The sequence below is a fragment of the Centropristis striata genome, chromosome 10 (genome assembly GCF_030273125.1).
Source record: "Centropristis striata isolate RG_2023a ecotype Rhode Island chromosome 10, C.striata_1.0, whole genome shotgun sequence".
NCBI lineage: Eukaryota > Metazoa > Chordata > Actinopteri > Perciformes > Serranidae > Centropristis > Centropristis striata.
In genome coordinates this window covers 38,366,134-38,384,219 of record NC_081526.1, presented here as the reverse complement: position 1 = coordinate 38,384,219, position 18,086 = coordinate 38,366,134, and the positions used below count along the sequence as shown (strand labels likewise).

Below are 18,086 nucleotides of genomic sequence, written 5' to 3'. Positions count from 1 at the left end.
ATGAGAAGTGTTTGGAAAGTGTTGCATTATCTGAAGCTTTAAGATTATTGGTTATGTATTTGATAAGAGGACCATAGTTTATCATTGTAAATGATGCAGTCGCTCCCATTTAGATGTGACTCGTTCATTGCAGGCCTGCTTTGCTGTGGTCATTTCTCTCACAGCCAATCACAGTCCTCCTCATGCTCTAGTATAAGTTACAATAAGATGAGTTGCAACCTTTGTTGAACATATTCATATATATTTATATTCATATATCCAAAGGCTGATTGTCTTGTTCTCTGTTCTCCTCTCGGGACTTCACCTCCTCTTCCTCCTCCTGCAGTCCCTCATCTTTGACGAGGTCGACCTATCGGATGCCAGCGTTGCAGAGTCCAGCACAAAGAATGTCAACAACAGCTTCACAGTGAGTGCATACACACACACACACACACACACACACACACACACAGTTTTGCACACAGTTTTGCACACATAGATATGCATTTAAAAAAATGCACAATTATGAAACACACTAGTCTTTAATTGAAGGTGGTATATGTGATATAGACAGACGCACACACACACACACACACACACACACACACACACTGAATATTTATGACACTTGTGGGCATTTGAAAATGTGTTTATATATAAATTCCATTTTATTTCAATTTTTAAAAAAAATATTTATCACAAGAAATTCAACTTGTGTTTTTTATCCTTTTTTTTTTATTGATTTCTGTCATTATAATTGTGTTATTCTACACAACGACATGATTGTGCTGATTCCATAGAGCTGCAGGATTTATAGATTTATATAGATATATATTTCAGTGAAATACAAGGACACAGTAAATAAAATGTAAAAAGAGTAAAACATGCCCTGAAACGTCACAGTTGAATCTGATATATCGTATGTATTGACAGCCAATACTTTGATTTGATTTAGATTATTTTTTCATACATTTCCCAGCTCTGCCCGTTGTATTTTAGTCTCATACATCTTATCATATCACATCTATTGTGAGAGAAGAAGTGAATGGATGCTTGTTGAGAGGAGAAAGAGCGGCTGAGCTGTGTGAGTGTGTGGGAGGTGGAGGGAAATGAACACGAGTATAATGAGGATGAAAACAGACGGTGAGAGAGCGAGTAGTGCCCTGTCCTTTCTATAAATGTCTCTCCTCTCCCCGGGTGCTGCTATAAATAGAACCAGGGAGGAGGAGGAGGTAGGCAGGAGAACAGTGCCCAGAGGAGAGCATGCAGCTATTTATAGCTCCATCTTGAAATGCTTCACTGGGTGCCTGGGATGGCTTAACGTCTGCTATATTCATAAATAAGATTACAGCATGCCTGCTGCGTATGTGTGCAGCATGTGTCGTGACTGCTTGTGTTTGTCGGCGGGGGTTAGTGCTGCTATGCTGGGATAAAAAGGTTTGGAGATGAGCTGCACGTGCACGTTATGAGCATCAGCATCTTCTTTAGATGGGAAGAGGAGGGGGGGAAACTAAACTACAAAAATAGATTTACAGACTTGACAAAAATAGAGGGATGAATGATTGATGGGGGGCGACTGCAGAGCAGTTTAAGATGGCGAAAGGAGAGTGGAGGTAGTGCAGCAGGAGGAAATCCTGGAGTGATGTCACGGCATCGCTAACTGCGTTCGCACACATTCTCCCCGGGGAAAAGAGAAAAGAGGAAGGGGCGAGCGAGATCGAGGCAGGAGCGAATGGGAGAGGGAGGAAGGATGGATGGATGCAGAGGGAAACAGGGAGAGGAGAGACGGACAGAGAAGGAGCAGTGAAGCATCAAACTAAAGGTAAAGAGGAGGTTTACCTGCAGCATCCACACACACACACACACACACATGCAAATCTCTGCAAGGCTTCAACACAGACTCAGTCACGCACGCCGACAGGGGGAGACCGGGCTGCATCACACAGGTTGTGTCATCACGACTGAAAGAGAGAGAGAGAGAGAGAGAGAGAGAGAGAGAGAGAGAGAGAGAGAGAGAGAGAGAGAGAGAGAGAGAGAGAGAGAGAGAGGGGAAAGAGAGACAGACCACTGCAGAGGTTGCATTGCAGGGTTTCTTCTTGATTGTGCAGAGCAATCACCAGTCTCTCTGTCTCTGTCTGCCTCACTGTATCTGTCTGTCTGTCTGTCTGTCTGTCTGTCTGTCTGTCTGTCTGTCTGTCTGTCGGTCAGCCCTCTGAGGATGAGTGATGCTGCTCGCGTCCTCTATGCAGGTCGGTGCTACTTGGTTTGATGTTTTGAACGAGTCCTAAGATGTTTAGTTGTTTGTGTTCATTCATGTTGGAGCTCTGAAGACGTCTGTCAGTGTTTACGTGTTTACGTGCATGTCTGTGTCACCGAGTGGGGACCCCTCAGTCCTAACAGCAGGATCATTATGTGGAAATATCCTGATATTGATTTGGAGAAGGGAATCCTTTGCATAGTGCACAGTGCAGACAGTCATGTAACTATGATACATACGTCACCAGGAACTATTATACTAAATCTGCTCATTTATTTATTTATTTATTTATTTAACAGAGATATGCATCGTTACATAAGAATAAGTCGTGCAACAGATGCAATGTAGAAAGAATGTTTTTTTGCTGTTTATTCAGGCTAAAGTACTAAACACATACTGAGAATACAGATTCATGATGTGCATGTGTCTGAGCATGTATTATTATTATTTTTTATCACTTGGTATGCATTGACACAGATGAGACAGTATACACATGTGTTTGTATATGTTGGCATAAAATGCATGTGTGCAGATGAGTCGTTAAGTGGTGGTGGTGTTGAAGAGGAGCCTAAGTGAATATATAATGAGGCAGCATTGCTGTAGCGCCGCGAGGAAGCACCTTGAAGTCCACGTGAGGGAGAGCTGAGCCCAACCCAGACCCTAAAGTCATTACACACTCTGCAGGGACGCACCGCCTCTCACTGACTCACTCATGCTTATTGGATTGGCTCGCTTATTACTGTCCACTTTAAATCCACGAAATGAATCTCAAGGAAATTTCAGATTGGCTTTGAATTGTGCGCTTGTATGAGGTTTTGTAATATTAACTGATGCTGCAGAAGGTGTGTGTGTTGCAGGGAGAGAGAGAGCAGCTGTGACACTTCTGTTCCACCTCCTCTGTTATTATGCTGCAGGTCCCTGTGGATGCAGGATCTGAGCACCTGTGTGTGTGTGTGTGTGTGTGTGTGTGTGTGTGTGTGTGTGTGTGTGTGTGTGTGTGTGTGTGTGTGTAAACAGTGACGGGTGTCCCTCATTATGAGTTAATCTTTGGTGGATGCCTCTCTACGAAAACTAACAAATAATGAGGCTTATAATTACATGTTCTCATCATTTGGAGATGAGGATGCTGATCAAAGAGCCACTTCATGTTGTCACTTGTCGTTACACACTCACACACAAACACGCACACACAGACACACACACACACACACACACACACACAGATCGGATATATTCAGCTCTGAAGGTCAGTCATCAAGAGAGGTTTTCCACACTTGAGGGATGCCGAGAGCCATTTTTGGAAACAGCCGTTCCTGTTTCCCCTGGCAACCAATCTTATCACTACCCTATTCCAGACACAAGACATGCACACACACACACTCACACACACACACACACACACACACGGACACGGACACAGTACACCAGCAGAGAGACATGATGATCTATGTCCAAAGGGATCAATTTGCTCACATGCACACACACACACACACACACACACACACACACACACACACACACACACACACACACACACACACACACACACTATTAATGGCTAAGAAAACACACAATTCTCTGAAGAGAGGGTGAGCGAGAGTAGAGAGAAAGAGAGATTTACCCGTGTCGTACATGCTCAAAGATTGAAAATGGCTGATTGGTTCAGAGTTCAACATGCACACACACACACACACACACACACACACACTCTTGCACACACTTTTCAGTAATTTGGGAGTTGTTGTCTCCACTTACTGAAAAAGAGGCAGAAGAATGCTAATGTGATTAGCTGTAATATCAGGGGAGGGTAAGGAAAGGTCACAGCCGTGCTCTGTTCATACCAGGGCTGTGTGATTAGGAAAACCATCTAATTGTGATTATTTTGAAGGATATTGCATTTATAATATGATTAACTATATTGGAGAGAATTATCATTGCTGCAGTATTATTCTAATTTTCTTTGGAAATCTGTTAAAATTATAATGGAGTGATTTTTGCAAAGATCTGCACCAAACAAAGGCCAAAACATCTCTGCAGCAACACAAAAGTCATATTGATATTACATACATAAAATATAAATTAATTGTGCAGTTTCCCTCGTTCATATACACATGAGCATAGTTTCCAGAGAGATGACTTGGTTACTGTTGTGTCCTGTTTGTTGTGTTCATGCTATTCAGCACAGGCTGGTATTGATTAGAGATCTTGTGGCAGATTGATCACAGGAGTGATTAATCAGGGAGCTGGTTTGTCAGACGACTGTTTTAAGCTCAAGATGCTAAACACAAAACCGACCATACAGGAGAAACAGAACAGAAACTGGTCTTGATAAAAGATGCTGCTTCATCTAAACAATAACAAGCAAATCTGATGGTGTTGTGAAAATGCATGGGGTCGTTGGAATTATTTTTTTGAAGAGTCTTCAGCAGAATTTGTGTTGTCTGAGATTAAGATGCCTGCAAAGTAAGCCGTGTTATGCCTCCTGTGAGTTGGAAAATGTTGCACTTTTACCAAAAATATGATCAATGGAAGCTCTATTCACTGTGGGAAAAAATGTTGCATTAATTAAGTGTTTGGTTTGAGCTGGTGCAGCTGACAGAGGCATCTCTGTGGGAATAACGCTGAGCAACAGTTTAGTCAGAGGAGCGTTATACGGACGTTATCACGGATTCTGACACTTTAATGGTAAAATATTACATTTTCTTGCTTTTGAAACAGTAAAATAAGCGGTAAATTCTGCAGCTGGTTGTTACATCATTTATTAGTTTTTGAGAAAGTTTGTATCTTTTCTGAAGTGGCTGATGAAGGAGACTCATGTTAGTTTATGGGCTTTTATTTTATTGTTGTTTATGTAAAGAAAGGGAAACTAAATTTGAATTTAAAACATGTGATCAGAGCATTTTATCGCCCCCAAATTGATTGACAGGTCAGTTTATACACAGATCAAAGGCCTGATGGTTACAACAACATTAATTACACCAAAATCAATTAATTTAACTGGAATCTTCACAATTAATGTGCTTGTGGATACAAAGCTTATTTTCCAAACACTTTCATGTGTTTTGACACAAGAATTTCTGTTCTTTGTCGCTTACAAGCCGTCCTGATGGTGCTGAATGTGAAGAAAACTGTTGCACACATCCAGTTGTTAAAACTGAACTTTCACAAAGCTTACACTTGTTTTGACATGCAAATCGTTGAGTTTTGTAGTTCAGAGGCAATACTTCTATTTCTTTTGTGCAGATAATATCCTTGACTGGACTTAAGTTAATGCTCATATCACCTGTTTACAACAAGTGGCTGTAAACCAGAGAGTGTTCCTGCAACACACTCAAAAAAATAACTTGTTCCCAGAACGTAATAAAATGATGGAAATAATTTCCACCTAAATAAAATGCTTTAATTTAGCGAGAAACTAATTTTGTTGAGCGACAAAATGTAAATATGTTGGGTCAACATGATGTATTTGCGTTACTGTTTAATTAATTACCAGGGGTCTGTCCAACTAGATTTGTAAGGGTAATTGTAACATACTAACGTAATTTTATTGGGCCATTTAAACTTGTATGATATCATTAAGAGTTACTTAATTTAATAGGGTCGCAGCCCGGGTTTGAATCCGACTCTGAGCCCTTTCCCGCATGTCTCCCCCCTTCACACTGTCTCTCACTATCAATAAAGCCCTGAAAATGGCAAAAAAAAAAAATATATATATATATATATATACTAATTAGGAATGTGCACATGACTGCCACCTACAGCTCTGGAGCTGTAAGCAGAATTGATTTGCAATCTTAACCCGTTAGAATTAGATTGTTTTAACATAAATGATTCGAGTAAATTTTAAATTGTTGCATTTTATGCTAAAACTACATGTTTTAAAACTGTTCAACCACAAAACATAATTTTATATAGTAGAAGCTACATGTTAGACTAAGGAGAAGGTAACAGACACCAAGTTTGCTTTTTTTGAGTGCAGTCAGTGTCATGCAGAAAGAGTTTTACAACAGATGTTACATACACATCACACACACATGCCCTGGTGTTTGTTGTGCACCTGTTATATTCCACACCCAGTAATAGCCTGAGGTGCTGCCGGTCTAAACAGGCAGAACAGAAAGAGAGAGAGAGGGATGAGGAGAGGAGTGGAAGCTCCCTTTGAAGAACTGATGGACTTTGTCCCAGTATTATTCCCCTCATCGTTTTCACTGTTTCACTCCATGTGTCTCTGACTAATGGATGTCTTTAGTCTTCAGGATGTATGGATTGCTCAGTTACATTTATCAAATTATTGACAAGATGCAAGAATAGCAGGAATCTCTGCAGTAGCACATTATGGTGAGCAGTTGGTCTGAGATCAATGAGCACTCTGTAGGAGGAAGTAGAAGAAAAACAAACTGAGCAGACTTTTAAGTCTTTAACTGTCTGTCTGCCTTCTCTGGGTTGCTCTGCAGTGCAGGCAGGTGTTGCCAATGCTGGAACAGTAAAGATGGGTCAAGTCTTTGTTTTGCAAGTCACAAATCAAGTCCCAAGACCAGTCCTGAGTCTTAAACATTTCATAAGCATTTCACTTTCTTAACAAATCGTGAAGTGAGACCTACGACCCGAGGACGCTTTACACAGTAGAATAAAACCATGATTGCTTTAATAAAACTAGCGTTCACTTGTTTTTCTTTCCTGCAACTTGATTGGATTCATTTGGATTGGTTCAAACAAAGTGGATCTGAGGAATTAAGAGTCCTCTTGCTGGAAATGAATCAAGATAATGTTAGATGATTTGGGAAATCGTGGGGGAAATAATTGATTTGTGGCAAACTTTTTTTTTTTGAGGCTTGTGGGATGGTGGCAAGTTTTATAAAGTCAAAAGACTCAAGTTGAAGGCATTGGTGTTAAAGTTTTTTTTGATTTTGTGGAGCCCAAATGTTTGACTCAGGTCTGACTTCTCTGTGGAAAAGTCACTTTTTCTGCAGAATTTCCTTCAGCCTGAAAACAGCTGACAGGAGGTGCACGTTTTTGCTCAATCTACCCTAAATACAAAAGCTATGAATGGTTATTATAAGATTTTTTGGTTAACAATGCCAAAATTCCTCCTTACCCCAGCTTTAAAAGAGGAGCTCTGTGGCTGAGTGTTTGGTAACCTGCATGCATATGACTGCATTAATCATCGAGGGAACAGCAACATCAGCATCACTGCAAGTCCATGAATATTGATTAGTGTGAAGGAGTGTGTGTGTGTGTGTGTGGGGGGGGTATTCAGCCTCACTTCTCTCTCTAAGGTGAAGCGAGATAACGTAACATGTGTTGAGTTTGAACGACACGGAGAGAAAGAAGAGATGAAGGAGCATCAATAAGTGATGGGGTGTTGAGAGGGTGCTGTGTGTCTGTAGAGTTATCTACTGAGACTTTCCTTAAACACACATACACAATCATACAGGGGGGGGGGGGGGGGGGGGGGAGAAGCTCTTAGCCTTTACTGAGGCGCTTTGCCTGTCAGCACATATCTGCCTGAAAGCTACATGAAGAGCTAAGAGCGAGCGAAGGAGAGGGTCGAGAGGAGGAAAATGCAGGAGCGAAAGAAAAGAGTAACTCTGGAAGGTGTTAGGGGACGAGTGAGCTCAAGTTAATGAGAGAGAGAGAGAGAGAGAAAGAGAGAGAGAGAGGAGGAAAGGAAAGAGGGAGGGGGCTTCTCATCCTTTCTCTCCCTTAAAGAGCAAGCTGATCGCTCTCCTCTCAGTGGCACCGCAGGCTGAGGAGGAGAGAACTGCTGAAATTTATCTCTCTTATTATTTTTTATAAGCCTCCAGTGTCTGTCTCACTCTCTCATCCGTGCACGCGTTCCCTCACTCTCTCTCCCTCACTCCAGGTGATCACTCCGTTCCGTAGGCTCATCCTCTGTGCCGAGAACAGGAAAGAGATGGAGGACTGGATCAGCTCGCTGAAGTCCGTCCAGTCCAGAGAGCATTACGAGGTAAGAAGCCCTTTAAATTAACAGATCCACCAGAGTTTCTGTGTGTGTGTGTGTGTGTGTGCGTGTTTGTGTGGCGGGGAGGGGACCAGGAGATTGAAGGGACAGATAGAGCTGCATGAACAATAGATCTTTGTTTAGGCGTATCCTCTTTTGGAGATTTCTACAGTTATGTTGCTGTTTTTACTAAACATTCGCACCCGAGGATGTCCCTATAAGTGAATATATCCTGTTAGTACAAAGAGAGATTTCATGTGGGAAATAGGAGTTGCATGTTGTGTGGCACACTGAATGCAACTGGGGGATACAAGAAGTTGTTTATGCAGAAGCAACACAGAGATTCAGAGCAGCAGAGCACCTGCAAACACGCAGAGGCACGATTGGATGCACGTGCACAGGAACAGGTGTACAACTCTGCAGCCACAGATGCAATAAATCACCAGTATTACTATAACTGTGTTGTGTTCATGTGGGCTCAAACACATGTTGAAACCGCATCTAATTCAACAACGCAGCTCTTTCCCCCCTGTGACTGACTTGATATCACTTAAACTGGGAGTGATTACGTCCAGGCACTTAACAAAACACTTGTTTTTAATGCTCATTATTATCATCTAGTGCAGTGTTTTCGGGAAGAATCATAATAAAAGAGGCAACTTTCAATGTGTGTGCATCCAAAGAGGCAGTAACTGTGTATAATATTCCAGAGTGTGTGCTGTGTGTTGACAGAGCGGGGAGAAGGGGAGCACTGGAAGACAGCAGTACTGCATTTTAATGGCTTTGATTTGGGAGGGAAATCTTATATAAGACCCCATCCCTCACCCCCTTACTGCACTGCAATGCAGCAGTACCCCCAGAGCTCACACACATGTACGCGCACACACACACACACACACCCTGCTAAGAAGTCAACATAACAGCATTTAATTGCTGCGTTCCTTTATGCCAGCCCCAGTTTATCAGCACCTGTTACGATTCCACTTATGAAACACAAAGTGTATGCAGGCTGAGCCCAAGCTGCAGACGCAACGCCCACTCTCCTACAGCGAGGACAGTATGGCGAGCGAGCGCTTCCTGCTCTGATGTGCGTAGAAGCATCCAGTTCTCCTGACCAGGTGTCAGATGTGTGAACACACAGAGCAGCAGAGTCCCACTAATGGCTGTCAGCCAGCAGAGGCTTTCTCTTGGGGAGTCCTCACAACGAGCAGGGTCCCAGGTAGTGATGTCATAAACACCAGACCTCGGTGCAGGGATACCCAACGTACGGCCTGTGGGACAAATCTGGCCCAGGATAGAGGTCCAGGTGGCCTGCTGATTCACAATGAAAATAGATATATTGAATGCAAATATGGTGCCAGAGTCCATAAAGAAACATCAAAATAGAGCCACAGACCCATATGTTTATGGTTTATGTTTATGAATCATTCCAACATTTGAGTAATTAGATCAGGGGTGTCAAACTCAAATACACAATGGGCCAAAATTTAAAACTTGAATAAAATCGCGGGCCAACATTGAACAAATAAACCTTTTAATATATACCAAACATGTTTTGCTTTAACATTAAATATGGAACCAGCAACGCTTATAAACATACAATATATAACTAAATAGTGCAGACATGCAAAATCAAATTTCAAATAAAAAACACATCAATGTCATTAATTTACAATAATAATATAATAATTTGGTATTGCCTCGCGGGCCAAATAAAATTACACTGTGGGCCAAATTTGGCCCGCGGGCCAGAGTTTGACACCCCTGAATTAGATGTTTCCAGCTATGTTTAATGTTGTAATAACTCTTTCTTTCAAATGTAACCAAAGCATTTACAACTAAAATTAGGTGCAGCTGTTATCTGTCTTCAACTCACTTAATATCGTTAACAAGTTATTCTATCTATAGTATTTCAGTTGTAATGGGCCTTTTAATGTTTATTTATTTTAGCTGATAAATATTAATTATGTTTGTTTATTAGCAGGCTGGTGATCTCGTTTCATTTCGACCCCACGTTGTTTTGTGTTACTTTACTTTGTGTATTGCGGTAAAAGTGCTTAACAACTGAAACAAGATTAAAGCCACTTTTCATTATTATTGGAAGTCAGTCTTCCAAATGAATTCATATTTAATAATAAATTAAATTAATTATAATCTAAAATGAATAGAACTACCACTTGTAAAATTTAATTTCAGTTGCGTGAATATTTAGTCAAAATGAATTATGTAGATACCAAATACATTTTCAAAATTACAGCAGACAGTATCAGGAAGTTCTGATCTGAAATTTCAAAATAAAAGCACTCCAAAATGTTGCATACGAGTTTTGTTCACTCTCAACTCAAATGCGTTTATTAGGGAAAGCTCACACAGAATGATTGAATGAACTAAATGTGAGAAAGTGTTTAATTTGATTGATTTGTTTGTTTCTGCTACTGTAAATGAGCGAGCAAATGTTTTTATTTTATCAGTTTGTTCTTGATTTTCATGCTAAATTGTCTCTCTGCTTACAATTAGAATGTAAAGAGCCAGCTACGGTAATAATTGGTGAAACTTCCAGCGTATCTGTCACTGTATATTGTATATGTATATTATATCCCAGTGCTGCCAACCTGTTTTAACCTCTCCTTTGCCAGACGGCACAGTTTAATGTGGAACATTTCTCAGGGATGCACAACTGGTACGCCTGCTCCCACGCACGGCCCACCTTCTGCAACGTCTGCAAAGATAGCTTGTCTGGGGTCACGTCTCACGGCCTCTCCTGCGAAGGTAGGTCCCACACACACACACACACACACACACACACACACACACACACTCACACACAAGGTTGCAAGGTTGCACAAGGTCCCTTGCAAGGTTAAAAGTTTTAATTTTGTTGTGAATTTTTGTTTTCAAATTCAGTTCGTTTCACAATAAGTCGACAATATTTTTTGTCAATTATTTCAGAAAGTGAAACTCGTATATTATATAGATTCATTACACATAGAGTGAAATATTTCAAGCCTGTTTTTCTTGTGATTTTGATGATTCTGGCTTAGAGATAATGAAAACACAAAACTCAGTGTCTCAGGAAATTACAATATTAGATAACATCCATAAAAAAATGATATTTTAAACACACATGTCATGCTTCTGAAAAGTATCTTCATTTCTATACATCAATACTTGGTTGGACTTTTTCACTATATTCTAATTTTCTGAGACTGAGTTTTGTATTTTCATTATCTCTAAGCCAGAATCATCAAAATTACAAGAAAAACAGGCTTGAAATATTTCACTCTATGCGTAATGAATCTTCACTGTAAAAAATAATCTGTTTAAATTATGGTAAAATACCGGCAGCTGTGGTTGCCAGAACTTCACTGTAAAAAATACAGTAAGTGGGTTTTCTACTGTAAATTTAAATGTAAATATCAGCAAACACTGTAATTTAGACTGAATATTCCCATTATTTTTAGGCTAATTGTGTCATTGTGACATCATGGTATTTCTCCATTAACATTTTAACAGTAGAACTGAGTGTTTCCTACAGTTTATGACAGTAAAAGTTAAAGTTTTGTGCTATTCTTTGATTTATGGTAATTAAAATTTTCTACTACGGTGATACAAAATTTTTAATTTAACGCCCTATTTCTGATGTTATTTGACAGTGTTTTACTGTAATTGTTACAAACTTTTTTACAGTGTATATAATGTATGAGTTTCACTTTCTGAAACGATCGACAAAAAATATTGAACTTCCACTGACCCAGGACCATCATATTCAACTTCTTCACTATATTCTAATTTCCTGAGACACTGAGTTTTGGGTTTTCATTATCTCTAAGCCAGAATCATCAAAATCACAAGAAAAACATGAAATATTTCACTCTATGTGTAATGAATCTATATAATGTATGAGTTTCACTTTCTGAAACGATTGACAAAAAATATTGAACTTTTTCATGATCTTCTAATTTTTGGAGATGTCCCTCTATGTTGCGTAACGACTTGTTGTCAGTCATTGAAGTGAGAAATTTGTTTGTTCTAATGTCCGAGTCCAAGTGGAGCAGAGAGCAGAGAGGACACACGAGTCTTTGAGACGTTTTCTGTTTGTGAAGCTGTTAGCTGGAAGTTGAAGGAGTAAAAAGAGCGAGCTGTCAGAGTCTCTCTCCATATGCTTTTATGTCATAATGCGTTAGATAAGCGCTGACTCACACTATTTGAATTACATCTCTCGCACGTCTCCATGTCCCCATAACGCAGAGAGAAAAGTGTGTGTGACGCCACATCTCCTCACCTCGTCTGTGAAAGAACACTGAGCTGGTGTTGAGACGGAGGGCTGACACGCTTCTTTTAGCTGCTGTAAAGTGTCAGTGACAGACAGCAGGCCTTAATGAGCACCATCTGCATAACCTGCCGCTCTAATTTTGCTAATGTTCCCCTTTGAACGTGTGTGTGTGTGTGTGTTGGTGTGTGTGTGTGTGTGAGTGTGTGTGAGTGAGTGTGTGTGTGTGTAAAGGCAGTGAGAGCCTCTCCACTCAGCGCTCATTATCTTCTACAATGAGACCCTCTCATGTCCAGAACAGAAAGCTAAAAAAAAAGAGTCATTAATGCAGCATCTAACTCTTGTGATCTAAATCAGCTCAACCTGCTACACACACACACACACACACACACACATGCATGCACGCATTCAACTAGCAATAGTAAGATGCAACTAGAAAATTTCCTCTGGGGAAATTTTGAAAGGGCCACGGGGGCTACTGCCGGTGTTTGTACACTATGATGAGATTCTTCAGAGATTTATAACTATGCCCTTTAACCTCAAAATGTGTGTGTGTGTGTGTGTGTGTGTGTGTGTGTGTGTGAAGGCAGTGAGAGCCTCTCCACTCAGCGCTCATTATCTTCTACAATGAGACCCTCTCATGTCCAGAACAGAAAGCTAAAAAAAAAAAGAGTCATTAATGCAGCATCTAACTCTTGTGATCTAAATCAGCTCAACCTGCTGCACACACACACACATGCACACACACACACACACACACACACACACACACACACACAGACTTTTGAATAAATAATAACGATTTACAAAAACAAGCCTCCACAGAGACTCCTGTCCTGCAGGTTTTGCATTTTTACGATACTTTACAAACAAAATTTCCCCCAAAAGATACACAATTACCAAAAAACACATAAAATATTTTTTTTAAAAGATACAAAACACCAACGAAAGATACAAAATTACCAAATAACAACATAAATTGACTAAAAAAGACACAAAATGACAAAATTGTATTGTCATGTTTCCAGCCTCTCCTGTCCTCTCCTCTCTGCTCTGTGTAAAGACACACACACACACACACACACACACACACACATGCATGCATTCAACTAGCAATAGTAAGATTTTTCAGTGAACACAGAGTAGATACTGGACCTTAACTGGCCTCTGACTTTTCTTTAAGTGTAGATCTATTAACACCTTTAATAAACTGTGTAACACTCGCTTTAATTGTCTAAAAACCGTATGACATGTGTCTTAAATTTGAGTTGTGTTCTACATTATGGAAAATGTTTCCAACTATTTTCAAACCCTCAAAGTCATTTAAATCAAAGTAACGGTGCGTTTTCACATGCCGTTATATCCCTTCTGCTCTCCCGAATGGCTCCTGATGAAGTCCACAGCCATAGAAATTATATTTCAATTTTATTTGTTGAAATCAAAAGCAGGATGAGAGAAATTGGGAATTTGGCAATATGGTTTCCCAAAGGTCCTTGAACAGATCCTGTGTGACTTCTGCCAGATAAAGTCACAAAATAGATGATATTACAACAAAATTTCACATAAAGTAAACCATTTGCACAACAAGATGAACTATCATGTTTCTCCCAAAAAATATAAATATGATATATATATAAAAATGTGTGCATACAGCTGCTGTAAATAGGAAAAAGAGAGAGAGAGAGAGGGAAGAGAGAAAAACCCCCCGAAAGAGCAAGAGAGCGTCTCTATTAAACGTCGAGAGCAGCCAGCCAAACAGTTTCACAGCAATCAACACAGCTTAAATTTCTCTTCGATTTCCTGCGCAGTACGCTCACTGCCGATTGATTTGTGCTACAGAGCCACAAACACACACACACACACACACACACACACAGACAAAGTCCTCTGTCTCTATTCTGTCTATGTTTCACACAAACACTGGCTGGCTGCTGGATGCTCAGCAGCGGCATCATGTCCTCTCAATTCTCCTAATGACCTGCTAATGCTCACTAACAGCATTTAGCGGTACAATAGATTGAACCATCAATTGTTGCTCCCGGATATGACTCTGACTTTGAGTTTGTATATCAGTGTAGGCTTCCTAAATGATGTCCTAAGATTCTGTGTGTGTGTGTGTGTGTGTGTGTGTGTGTGTGTGTGTTCTTGTTCTTCCTACATAGTGAGGACCAGAACACGTTTTTAACCAACAGAGTGAGGACATTTTTGCAAAGTGTGGACATTTCAGTCGGTCCTCACTTTTTTTAAGGCTTTTTTGAGATTTCAGACTTTGTTTTAAGGGTTAAAGGTTACATGATAATGATAATTAACTGAAACTGTATTGTGTGGTTACAAAACTAAGTGAAAATGTCCTTCGTTTTCGTCTTTGTCAACTTTTTTCATACATAATGAAGATGGATCAGACAAAGGAAATAAAGGCAAAATTTACTGTGACCTCTTTTAATCTCCCACCCAACAAATAAAACCCCATTACAAAAAACTACAATTAACATTAAAACTAATAAAAACTAAACTAAAACTAAAGCATTAAAAAAAAAAACTAAACTAAAACTAGCAAACTCACTCTAAAAATGAATTAAAACTAACTGAATTTGAAAACAAAAAAATATTATAACCTTGCTAGGGAATCAACTATTCCAATGAGGGCCCTCACAAAGATAGAAGTACAAGAATGTGTGTGTGTGTGTGTGTGTGTGAGTAAGGGTGGGGTGGCGAGAAGCAAAGTTCCCCGGAGCACGGACATTATTCATGATTGTGCTAAGTGCCTCGTCCCTAATGGAGGAAAAAGGCGAGAGCCATCTTTATGTGCCGATACGTCTTCACAGGAAATATTCATGCTCTATTTACATTTTATATTCAGAATGCTTAAGCTGCATTAAATTAAAATGAAACATCAAAGTGCTTCTCATACGGACTGAGTGAAACTTAACGGATGCTTTAAGTCACTTTATTAACAACGGAGGTGCTGCAGGATCTCTGATTATCTTGTTAACGGGAACATTTCAAAGCAACTATAAGGAACTTTTAGTTCGTCTTGATTTTGGAGCTCCACGTGGATAAAAGCGGTAATGTTTCCATGAGCAGCACCAATTAATTAATTAATTAATTAATTCTATTTGCAGCTTTTTCAGGATGCATAGTGATGAAGTTATGCATATATTTGTGGCTTTGTAAGATTAATTGTAATTTAATGTTGGTGAAGCAAATAAAACCATTTCTCATTTTATATTTCATAAATCAAAAGATAGATTATACCAGCCAAGGAGGAATTCAGGATTCTGCTTCCTTTTAACCAGCTAGCGTACTGCTCGGTGCCAAACTTAACCTGCAAATAATGAAAAATTATTTCACGTGATATCATCCGGGCAGACATTTAAAAAACATCTCTATCTAAGGAGCCAGTCTTCTTAGTTAGCTGATAAAGAGGCGTCAGTGTTAAATAGAGACATTTCATAACCAGTTCCAAACTCTGTGTAGCTGCTTTAAATGAGTCATTTTGGAAATGTGCTAATCTATTTCTTGCAGAGATTTAAATCAGAAAATGTCTCATGTTTGTTGAATATGATGCTGGAGCCATGAGATGGTTAGCTTAGTTTATCTTAGCTCAAAGGCTGTAAACAGGGGCTAACAGCTAGCTGCCCATAAATTCCAGTACGTGTTGTTGTTATACTTAATTTTCTTTAGAGATTATGCAAACTAACTGCTTTAGTGAGCTTCAGAGGTGCTTCATGTTTTTAACCTTTGGACAGAGCCAGGCAAAGCACCTGCTTCCAGTCTATGCTAAGAGAAATTGTAATTTTGGACAAGAAAATGCAACAATCTGTGTTCAGAAATGTCCTCTAACCAGCTATAGATGGTGTGGTGGCTCAGGCAGATTAGGATATGGAAAGTTTGCTAGGCAGCTATTCTGAGATGATTTGGCCTTTATTATCTGACATCAGGAATTTTGAGAACATCAAATCCAATCAAATCCACTTTATTTATATAGCACAATTTTAGCAAACACAAGGTTTCCAAAGTGCTGCACAAACAATAAATACATAACACAATACAAAGAGATGTAGCAAACAATAGAACAGTAAGATGCAATAAGATAAAATAAATTAAAAATGGGATAAAAATAAATAAAATAAAATGTAAAATGTACTGCCCGCACAAAATAAAATATGCATGTATACAAATATAAACAAAAAATTGTAAAATCATAAAATCAACATAAAATCAACATAAAATCAACTCTCTACTTGGTAACATCATTAATAAGTTTTTCATTTAAAAATATATCTTGTACATCGCCCCGAAACGCCCTTCTTTTGTTTAATATTGTGTAACTTTCTTTTTTTTTAAATGTTTTAATCTGTTCTTTACTACTTACTGTAGATGGAAACACCCCCAAGTTCTGTTCGTTTGTTTGTTTATAAAAATCTGAAAATATGGATCACAGTGTCTATTATCAAAACGGTGATGACTGTTGTAATGTGATATTGAAATGTGATTCTAAATAAAGACAAAATGTAAAAAAAAAAGAAAATACAATACAGTAAAACATAATTTTCTATCGCTTTTTGTAATCGTCAGGAATAAAATAAATACCTAAATAAGTTTAAAAATTAAAAAATAAAAATCTATCTTGTTAAACGCCTGATGCTCCTTCTAACCTGTTCTCACTTTGACTTGCGAGTGAAGGAGGATGACTGGAGAGCTGGTTACATGCAGCACAAAGCAAACTGACTATTACTACAGAAATACATGCATGTACTGTATTAAATGAGCCGCTGTGAGAACCAGAGGCTGCACAGAAATACAGCCGGTAGCTTTTAATGTGGATCTGAAACAACCTGTGCAGGGTTCAGGTCTTTGTTAGCCTGGCCGCAGGCTTTCTGGTGCTTGTTCCACAGAGCTGCAACATGGAACCAGATCTGCTTCAGTCTGTCAGATATGTAAGTGCAGAACAGGCTGAGGGAGATTAGTAATTATGCCCACTGACATCTCATTAAGGCCTGATTCATTAGAACACTGTACTTTGCAGGGTGTGTCTGTTTCTGAATCATGCATCACTGTCCAGCATCTTTCAGCTTTTTCAGCTCAAATAAACTTTATCACCATTTACTGAAACACAACTTGTTTTATTCTACATTCATCCTATGTAGGCCCCCAATTTGAAGCTTTTTTTTTTCCCCACAATATTTTTATTTTATTTTCAGTTTATAACACTTTGACATACAGCTTTTACATTCATTTATCGTCATTCAACTTCCATATTTTCAAATAGCTGCATTTACATAGACAGAAAAATAAAAACAAACAAAATATAACACTTGGAACAGGTTCGCTCCTCCTGTTAAAGAAAATGGTAATCTATATACAATTGAGTATCGTTTGTAATTGGTGTGAATTAAAACACATATATAGAAAAGCAATATGAATCTGACAAGACCGGAATCTGCATTGTCCACAAAGACTAGTTATCCACTTCTTCATCCGTTAAATCTAAGTCTTTAATGTAGTTAATGAAAGGCTCCATATGTCCTCAAATACATGCCGTTTAGCCTTTAATATGTAAGTTATTCTCTCTAAAGGAAGGCTTGCTAACATCTGTCTTATCCATTGAGTTGTAC

At 39.1% G+C, this 18,086-nt stretch overlaps 1 protein-coding gene across 4 annotated transcripts in view; it reads left to right on the top strand.

Moving 5' to 3' along the window:
- Nucleotides 1-18,086, top strand: part of dgkh (diacylglycerol kinase, eta) — a 95,071-nt gene that overhangs the window by 28,532 nt on the left and 48,453 nt on the right. For 2 of the 4 annotated variants that reach the window (XM_059342194.1, XM_059342193.1), the window contains 3 exons: nt 326-406; nt 8,100-8,204; nt 10,835-10,967. In XM_059342194.1, the coding sequence (XP_059198177.1) occupies nt 326-406; nt 8,100-8,204; nt 10,835-10,967 (319 nt within the window). Of the gene's footprint in view, nt 1-325; nt 407-1,754; nt 1,802-2,139; nt 2,229-8,099; nt 8,205-10,834; nt 10,968-18,086 lie in introns of those variants that run through there. The other 2 variants (XM_059342196.1, XM_059342195.1) reach the window with 2 other exon arrangements.